Source organism: Triticum urartu, chromosome 5A (assembly GCF_056163025.1).
Source record: "Triticum urartu cultivar PI428250 chromosome 5A, HENAU_Tu73, whole genome shotgun sequence".
Taxonomy (NCBI): Eukaryota; Viridiplantae; Streptophyta; class Magnoliopsida; order Poales; family Poaceae; genus Triticum; species Triticum urartu.
Window position 1 is genome coordinate 666,552,382 of NC_141877.1, and position 9,849 is coordinate 666,562,230.

Sequence of the window (9,849 nt, forward strand, 5' to 3'; positions counted from 1 at the left end):
CGGAGAACACTAACTGCGAGCTACACTTCAAAATTAAGAACATATCCTTGAAGGTGGCGGACGACGTTGCTTATACAAATTCCCCCGATGCAACCTTCCATTGCAACCCGATTCCAGCAGGCTATGCTCGTGTCGTGGTTGATGAGGTGGTGGACCAATATTCGGGGCTAGAGCTTGACATTCCTGGAGGTGACGAGGAGCACACACTCGGAGAAGCCAAACATCGTATCATCCTATGGAGAAAGGATTGCATCATCTTTCGAAGGTCACCGACACCGCGTCACCCGACTCCTCGTCGAAGTCCGCCACCGAGTCAGCAGACTCCCGCTCCTCCAAGTCCACCAACGCGTCAGACGTCCACTCCTCCTCCAAGTCCGGCACAACCTCAGGCCACTCCTCCTCCAAGTCCGGCACAACTTCAGGCCACTCCTCCTTGTCCAACTCAGCCCTGTCAGCCGTCTTCGCCGCCTCAGCAATCGCAGAAGAGACACCCCGCAGCTATGGTGCGTAGCGGTACGAGTCGAGGTCATAGTACAAGAAGTACAGGCGGAGGCAAGCGATATAAATATGGTCCAAACCTCACTACTCCTCTTCCTGAGAGGGCTTATGACAGGACCGAGGAGCAAACCAATGCCATAGTGCGGGCAGAAGTCGACGCCCATTTTGAACCGAAACCGCCACCGCCGCCAAGGGAGAAAATGCCTGTGGAAGTAGTTGACCACTTCATTCGTATGGCTCAACCACCAGCTCCTAAGCCTGCTGACACAGACTATGAGCGCCACATCAGGAAGTTACATCGACAACGTCTACAGAAGGAGGCGAGCTCGAGCTCGAGCAAACAACAAGCAGCTGTCAAAAAATGCGGGAAAACCGTTGCCCAGCTGGGAGAACAGGCGGCGCAATCGATCCCCCCGCTTGTTGTGCCGCCAACAACACGTGACAGTACGCGCCCCCAATATTATTGTGGGCAAACAGTTTATGTTCCCGAGGTGGGCGATGTGGTAATAACCCAGGAGCATATAATGCAGGCTGAAACTCTTAACATCACTGTTGGACAACTCCTCGAGATCGAGGACATGCCTGTGCTTACAGAGGAGGAAATAAAACGGAAATATGCCCGGGGCCAACCTTTGGTCAAGCCAGAAGAGGTCAAGAAGCTCCCAACGAGAATGTATGAATTGCATCAATGGTACATGGACATTACCAAGAGATTCGATCGAGAGTCCCTCATGGTGCAAGTCAAGAAGGATCATTACTACCATTAGAAACCTGTGACCGTTGAGTATTCTAAACTGTTTCAGTTATACAATCAAGACGCACTCGACAAATCTATCGTTAGTTGCTATTGTCTGTAAGTGATTTCTTTCTGTAATTTAAGTCTCAAGCTAGCTGTAGTGATCCTTTTGATCAATCATTACCTGTAATTATCCTCACCATATTCTTTTCTGTGGTATTATGCAGGATGAAGATGTATGAAATGAGAAAAGGTGGACGCTATGGCATTGGGTTCATTGACCCAAACACCGTTAATGAATACACATGGAAAATAAACAAGCATCATGAAAAGCAGGTAGAGGACAACATGCTAGAGTTCTTGAAGCGCCTCAAATACAATGAAGATATACTACTTCCTTACAACTTCCAGTGAGTCACACTTTCTTGTACTATAAATTCTCTGTTTTTGCCTACTAGCTAGCTACATGTTTTTGCTTACATATGCCCGCTTAATTAAGACATGCAAACGTGTGTGCATGCAGATTTCACTGGATCTTGTGTATCATTAAAGTTGACGCCGGAACAGTTGAAATACTAGACTCACTACTCAAAGCAAATAGTGACTATAACATCTTGTTTGGGATAGTCAACAGGTAATTTCAATCATTATTAACTATATATCTCGGCCTATTTAGTTTGTCATTTCATGATATGAACTATTTAATAACCCCTTTATTCATTTTCTTTGTCGGCGGGCAGGGCTTGGGCAAGGTTCATCAGCGTCACGGAAATCGAATGGAAACGACAACTGAAATGGTTTCGACCCAAGGTAAGTAATTAAGTAGTACTAGCTAGCTAGCTAGCTGCCATCTCTTTAATTATCATGCTTGATTAATTATTATCTGATCAAATTAAATTCCATTCTCGTAATAAAGGCCCTGAAGCAGGCGCAGGGGACTGATCTGTGTGCATTCTGCGTTTGTGAGAACATTCGCATGATGGCGTCCAAAAGGAGCAGATCTCAAAGACAGGAATGGGTACGCTTGTCAGAACACTATTCACAATTTTTACACCATTATCGATATCTAGTCACACAACTAATACACATGCATATTGATCTCCTTCTTAACAGTTCAAAGAGGTGCGGGACAAGCTCCTAGAAACGGAGCGCGTAGAAGCACTTCAAGAGGAAATAACGGGATTTTTGCTCGACCAGGTCATAAATCCGAAGGGAGAATACTATTACCCGCTACCGCCCCCATCGACCAGGTCATGAACCACTTCCAATTGTCATCGTGCTCCGAAGGCACCAATTAGGCTAATGCCACTGGCTCCGAAGGCAACATGCATATGTAGGAGAAATTGTATATAGCTATACATGTGTGTATGTGTGAATTAATATGATGGTTTGTGAGACATTGATGATATATATATGATTGGTTCTACTAGAAATTCTATATATATATATATATATATATATATATATGCATAACGTGTACAATGTGTAGTATCATAAAATACCGGCAAACGAAAAAGAATTAAAATGGAAAACACAAAATTAAATGAAAAAAAATCATAAAACGAAAAACCCCCCAAACATTTTAGTACCGGTTGGTGTTACCAACCGGTACTAAAGGGCTCCCGGCCCCCAGAGCTGGCTCGTGCCACGTGGTTGCCCTTTAGCACTGCTTCGTGCTGAACCGATACTAAAGGGGGGGCTTTAGTGCCCACACTTTAGTGCCGGTTATGGAACCGACACTAAAAGGCCTTACGAACCGGTGCTATTGCCCGGTTCTGCACTAGTGAAAGCGTATATATCGTACAGTATTAAGGAAGGTTTTCGGTAGCTTGTTTCTTTAAAGGTTTTTGGGCTAGTCAGTTAGTATTAGTCTCGAAACAGAGGATACATGGATCGTATTTGTTGGTTCCCGGCTTTGGTGGATGGATAACCGGCGGACAAAACGAAGAAAGCGTATATATCGTACAGTATCAAGGAAGGAGCAGCAGCATAGGATACTGCAGCGGGAATTGATTCAACGCACCAGCGTAAAATCAGACTGTTATAGTTGATCGGGTATTTAAAAAACAGTCGTGGGTTGTTTGAGATTTATTAACGAATCCGCTTAAACATATTTCCGCTAGTCTTTTTTTTTTTAAAAAAGGGTTTTTCGCCGGTCTGTTAGTCTCAACAGATAGTGCTACATCCTAGCGGGAGTAGTGTTTGTTTTCTCGGATTTGGTGGGTGGCCGACGGAGCGAAAACGAACAAAGAAAGCGTACCGTATCTTGAAGGAGTAGAGCAGCATAGGATACCGTAGCGAGAATTGGTTCAACGCACCCGCCTGCCCTGCTGCTGGGGATTGTTCGCCTCGGATTCCCGTTCCCCGTTCAGAATTCATTCAAACGAGACGACCAGCAAAGCAACGTGCGTGCGCGACCGAGTGATGGGGACGGAAGAGCAGACCATTGGTATGACTGTGATCTGACTCCCACTCTGACGGACCCACATCGGATGCGCCCAACCATGCGGCAGGCATGGGAAGAGGGGATGGATGGGTGGGCTCTGTCACCACGTCTGTCTTTCACTCACTCACGTCCTTCCGTCGCGGCCGGTGCCACGCGTTTTTCCTTCCTTATCATCTTGATAGCGAGTGCGTGACACAGACCAAAACAACCGACGCAATCTTCAGGAGCGCCTGTGCTGCTACAGCTTCCTAAAAAAAATCATCTTCTTCCTCGGAGTGAATTGTAGAAAACCACCACATTAACGCATAGGTTTGCAAAAAACACCGTTCTACGAATTTCTGCCAAAAAAACACTGATTTCCGGCCTAATCTTTTGCAGAAAACGCTAATACTCGGCTCAGGCCATATTAATGATGACTGTGACATATGGGTCCGGCTCTTCAGAAGCTGACTTGGCCAAAAAAAACGCCACATAGACTCGTTTGACTGGTCTATTTCGCAATAGCGCAGCCCGCCGTCGCTTTGGTTCCCACTGCCGCATGGTGCGGCGGGGGTTGCCGCTCGGGCTCGCCACCACGTGCCTCCTCCCCAGAGCCCCCGCACTCCTGCTCCGACAAGCACTTGGCTTCCTGCCGCCGCCCGCCGCCGCCGCTGGTGCTTGTCGCCGTGGGTAGCAGGCGGCGTTGCTGGGCGTGTGCAGCTCCGGCCACGGTCCTGACGGAGGGAACTCCGGCGGCCATGTCCTGAACTGATGGTGAAGGAAGGGGTTGGGGAGGCAGAAGAATTCGGAGGGGCTACTCCCGTGGCTCATCAGATTGAGGCGAGGCCGGGTGCTACCCGCCGTGGTGGAGCTCAAGATCCCGGGGAATGGGGGCGGCGCACTGAGGGGAGGAGCTTGCTGGGGTGCAGGTTCGGGCTCCGCGGTGAGCACGCCGAGTCGCCGAGGGAGTACACATCCGCGCGTGTCCACCACCTCCGGGGCGCGGATGGACGACGGCGCATAGATCGGGTCGAGGCAGAAGTCGCAGAGCGCGGCGGCGGCGTAGTCCGGCCGAAGCAACACGTTGGAGGACCTGACGTTGCGTGGGCGAGGCTATGCAGCGAGTACAGGTGGGCGAGCCCGTGGGAGGCGGACAGCACCGACGCGGCGGCCAGGAGGAGAAGGTAGAGGAAGCAGGGGAGGATGAGGTGGCATGGCGGCGGGGACCGGGCCGGCGCCATGGCCTGGATCTGAGGGGCGATGGCGAGAGATGGGGGAAGAAGAAGGGGATTGACCAGTCAAAGTGTCTATGTGGCAATTTTTTTTGCCACATCACCCTGTCCAGTGGGACCCAAGTGTCATAATCATCATTAAAATGACCTAAGCCACATATCAGTGTTTTTTGCAAAAGATTAAGTCGAGAATCAGTGCTTTCTGACAGAAATTCCTAGAACAGTGTTTTCTGCAAACTTGAGCGTCAATGTGGTGGTTTTCTGCAATTCACTCTCTTCCTCGCGCTGCCGACCTTCCCTCGCCACAGCACACCGCTGTGCCGCCGTCGCCGACCTCCCCTCGGCCGCAGCACACCGTCGTGCCGCCATCGCCCAAGGCCATTCCTCTAAACCCTCTGATCTCATGTTCGCCGGCAACAGCCCTGCACCCCGTCTCTGACGAGGAAGAAACTCACGTCGTTCCGTCGCGGCCGACGTCAGTACAAAAAATTAGGCAGCTGATGTCTAACAAAGGCTGGAAAATAAATTATTTCAAAAAAGAAAAAGGAAAAAAGGACTGGAACCACGAGAGCGACCTGCCATCTTTCTCTTTGTTCTGCCACATGTACATACACTCACCCAATGGAAGCAGCTCCATCCCTCCCTTCAGTCTACAGAGAAGAAGATGCAGGGCCTCTTCACTGCGTCGGCGGCGGCGTCCTGGAGGAGGAGCAGGCGGCGGCGACGTGCCTGAGCACCGCCTTGCCGGACTCCCGCGCGAAGTGCCTCTGCCGGAACCGCACGTAGGGGTAGCACAGCGCCGACAGCGGGTGCGCCGGCTTGGAGAAGGACACCACCTCGTACCACACCCGCTCCTCCGCGTCCACCTCCACCGAGAACCGCTCCTCCCCGGCCTGCATCCACGACCATGTCACCCAAACCATCATCATCAATCTGCTGCGACTTGATCCCCCCCCCCCCCCCCCCCCCCCCCAACCCACACACACTCAATCACGCCGGAAACAGAATGTAGTACTAGTTACCAGCAGATGGCCCTGCAGGGTGCCGCTGCCGAACGCGAACACGCCGCCTTTCCCGCGCTTGCCGCCATTGTACTTGTCGTCGGTGACGTAGGCGATCTGCAGCGGGAACATCACCCAGGGGACCACCTCCTTGTAGCAGATGCAGAACCTCGCTCCGATCTTCACCGGCGTGCCCGGCTCGGCCTCCGCCCACCCCAGCGCCAGATGCCTGACCAACAACAACCAGCAGCTTTATATTAGCATTGCTGCAAACATATACTACAACAGTGGAGCGAGTTTAAACAGGCCAGGTTAAGAATCAATGTGGCTTACTTCCAGGAGAGGAGGGCCAACTTGGCGTGGCGGAAGGTGTCGGCGCCGGATCCGACGAGGACGCGCGAGCGGTTCACGGAGAAGCCGCGGTCCGCCAGCACCCTGTCGGAGTCTTCAGCGGTTGTTAATGCGGCTGGTGATTTCGGGTGGGTGGCGCCATGGAGGTCCGTGTCGTAGTTGAAGCCGCCGGCAGCCGCCAGGCACGACTTCTGCTGCTCCGGTGTGGGGCGGCTCAGGCTCAAGAAGAGGCCTCCCCATGCCATGGTTTCTACAGAGAGTGGTGTGAGGCTGTGAGGGCAATCAATCCAGAGGGTTCAGTTCAGTTGCCGTGGATCAGCTCCACTGTGGATTCGGTTAATCCCCGCTAGGAGGGATTTTATCCACGTAAACAAGCTCACATACATACTTCACTTATGTACTGAAGCACAACCAACTAATGCTTTTTTCGAGTTTTTAGAACACCATCAAACACAGCTGTTCACAATTCAGAAAAAATAAGATCCAAATCAAACACAGCTGTTCATAATTCTGAATTTTCTTCTCAAATAAAACACACTGCAACATGCAATTGCAGTGCATTATTCAGAGTTACCACCTACACATACAACAATAGTCATAGGATTATGGTTTACTGATACCAAATTGCAATAATTGATACTCTGGATATGTAAATCCTGCATATCTTCATGTAGAGCTGTGTGGTTAATTCTATGCATATGGAAACTCAACACAAAATGGTGACTCTGCTTCTGTATACTGATCGCACCCAAGCCCAGGTGGGCAAGCTTAATCACCAAGCAGAGCTCATAATATAACTCTTGGAGCCAAATAAACTTAAAAAATAGCTGGAATGATGGTTGTGAATTGGGTTTACGGGCAAGTCATAAGATGCTCATGATTGACTTCTCATACGGGACTACAATAACATGCTAGACAGAATTAGTAGATTTTGTTTCTCTTCATTTTAGCTGCCAGTAAAGAGATGGATAATCCCGCTCCCTTAATCTGGACTATAACAAAAAATCCAACTAGACCTGCAATGGGGAAAAACAATCGCAGGGGCATATGAATTCTAGACGATGCATTTTATAATCACTAACAAAGTTGCGTCCATTCAAAATGTCACTAATTGTAAGTATTAGATAATGTTTGGCAGCACTTTTCAGGGAAGAAAAGAAAATATCCTGAGCCGACACTCAAGTAAGCTAGCCAGGTTCTGAGCCTAGTGCTGAAGTGATTGGTACTATGCATTACAGGCAGGATGATACGAGCAGGAGGAAATTGAGTATCCTGAACTGAACTCTACCCTGAACAGCCCCACGATAGATCAAGATCTTCATTTTACCATCTAAATAAATCCCTGAACACACAAAAGCTTCAAGGACTGACTGAGAGCACCCAGTTAGCTACTACAGTACAACCAAGCTCTGTTATGCTACATGATGGATGAGAACAAAGCATGCGAGACTGGGCATCCCCATTGCCAGTCTGCTCCACATTGGTCAGCCCAAATACGCTCCAGCCAATACTAAATGGAGCGAAGGTTCAAGCCGCAGCTAATCTGATCCGCCCAACGATTTAGTTTCTCATCCCCTTTTTCGAATACAGTAGGAATTTGCCATGTTGTCTGGATAAACAAAGTCGAGCAGCAACTCTCCTGACTGAACACAGGAGGAGTTTTGGTGCAGTTATCTATTGCGAGACGGAGTGGGAAAACTGCAGGGTTAACTGAGTCGCTGTTCCTGGTGGATCCTAAAATTGTTGGAGATTCCTGGCATCGGACGATGTGGAGATGGGAGCAGCGGAGGGCGGAGGAGTTGAGGGGGGCTGGGCTGGAGAGGACATACATACCTGGGAGCTCAAGGGAACGGAAGGCCGGTACGGCGGGCGGCGGCCACCGGCCGACGAGTGCTGCGGCGGTTGCGGCGACCGGCCGGTAAGAGGAACCGTGGCGAGGTCTCACAGCCTCTCAGCAGCAGCCCTGCACTGGACGAAGGGGGGATACACTCCTCGATCTGAGGCCGGCCGTGAGAGTTGGCGTAGGCCCAGCTGCCGGCCCAGGTTCATTCCAGTTGGACCAACCCAACACATTTCTATGACTCCCAATTTTCAAGAATAACCAACTTTTGCTTTTTTTTTTAGAACTGCATCCTTTTATTCAGAGTTTAAAACATTCATAGGAATACAGGTAATATCGGGCAAATTAGAGAGACACACATGGGGCCTGAAAAATAGTGAGGAAGCTGCCTTAGCTAAATTATGGGCATCTGTGTTGAACTCCCGCTTCTCATGGATAAGCTTGAAAGCTTGAAAAAACTCGCGCCCTTGGTGTATTTCCAACTTTTGCTGTTCTTTTAAAAAAAACCAACTTTTGCTGCTTCCATAAAACGAACAACTTTTGTTGCAAAACTTTATTGGTCGCGATTTTAGTTTCGATTTTGAGGTGCGTGGATGAACTATGAAGCACATAACCCTCCTGGTAATTACCGCTTGAGCCCAGGCTCAGTTTGTACACTGTGAACAATAAATTCAAAAGAAATAGTAATAAAATTCAGATTTTTTTCCGCATCAAAGATGCTTAATGCACTAGGCGCGTACACATTTTCAGAGCGAAATGACTTTTGAGGAGCTCTCGGTGAAAAAAAGAGAGGCTCTGGATGGTGCTATTTTTCAAGTTTCTATGAGACCTTGTTTTTCTTGAGCTCCTCGAATACCATTTCACCACGAAATTTTGTAGGCAACTGGTGCATTCGAACATCTTTGATGTAAAAAAGGTTCAGATTTTTCAAACTTGCTTATTATTTTATTTGAATTTATAGTTTACTTCCAAGGGCAGACACGACACCGAATCGCCGCAGTCATAAGCTTGCCAAGTTTTGTCTCGTTGATTAGGGTTGTTATCTTTTTTTGTAGGTAGCTTAACAAGCTGACCGCTTCATGACTCCTATGACCATGTCTTCTGATTAAAGCTTGATGAATTGCTAAAAAAGAACCCAACTTTCGTTGCAACTTGAGTGGATGACTTCCCTTATACGAAAACATCCCTCTCGGATCTTTGAGGTGCGGTGGATCTTCGACGATCATGTTGTGCATGATCACACTACATGTCATCACCTCTCACAAGGTCTTCGAATCTCATTGTTTAGCAGGTCCATGAACAACTGCAAAACGGGCCTGTAGAACTTCAAATGCCCTCTCGACATCCTTTCCAGCTGCTTTCTTGTCTTTCGGCAAAGTGAGCCTTTTTTTCTGGCCAACTGGGTTAGAGATGGTGCTGACAAAGGCAGCCCATGGAGGATAGATACCGTCAACAAGATAGTAACCCATGTTGTACTCATGTCCATTGGCAGTATAGTGTCAAGAAGGAACTTTTCCTTCAGTCAGCCTTCAAAACAACGACGATCGCTGCAGTACATTGATGTCATTGTGAGACCCGGACATGCCAAATCAAAAGATCCTGTGATGCAACTACTTCAAGAATGATGGTGGGCTTCTTAACATGACCTTGATATTTCCTTTGTAAAGCCTCCAAGAAGTTCTTCCATTTCCAATGCATGTAGTCAAGGGATCCAAGAAAACCTGGTCACCCTCTTGCTTTTGAGATTGCCAAGAGCCTCTCGGTGT

The 9,849-nt window shown here is 48.8% G+C and overlaps 1 protein-coding gene across 2 annotated transcripts; it reads right to left on the reverse strand.

The window, feature by feature from the left end:
* Nucleotides 1–5,306: 5,306 nt before the first annotated feature.
* On the reverse strand, nt 5,307–8,234 carry LOC147973895 (outer envelope protein). Of its 2 annotated transcripts, none has more exons than XM_087522289.1 (4): nt 8,077–8,234; nt 6,226–6,493; nt 5,914–6,121; nt 5,307–5,784 (listed from the first exon to the last, which is right to left on the reverse strand). In XM_087522289.1, exons 2-4 carry the CDS (start codon nt 6,486–6,488, stop codon nt 5,569–5,571), a joined length of 687 nt encoding a protein of 228 aa, XP_087378415.1. In that variant the 5' UTR covers nt 6,489–6,493; nt 8,077–8,234; the 3' UTR covers nt 5,307–5,568. The 2 variants fall into 2 exon arrangements, with proteins under 2 accessions (XP_087378415.1, XP_087378416.1); XM_087522290.1 differs by having other exon boundaries at nt 6,226–6,513; nt 8,077–8,214.
* Nucleotides 8,235–9,849: the final 1,615 nt, after the last annotated feature.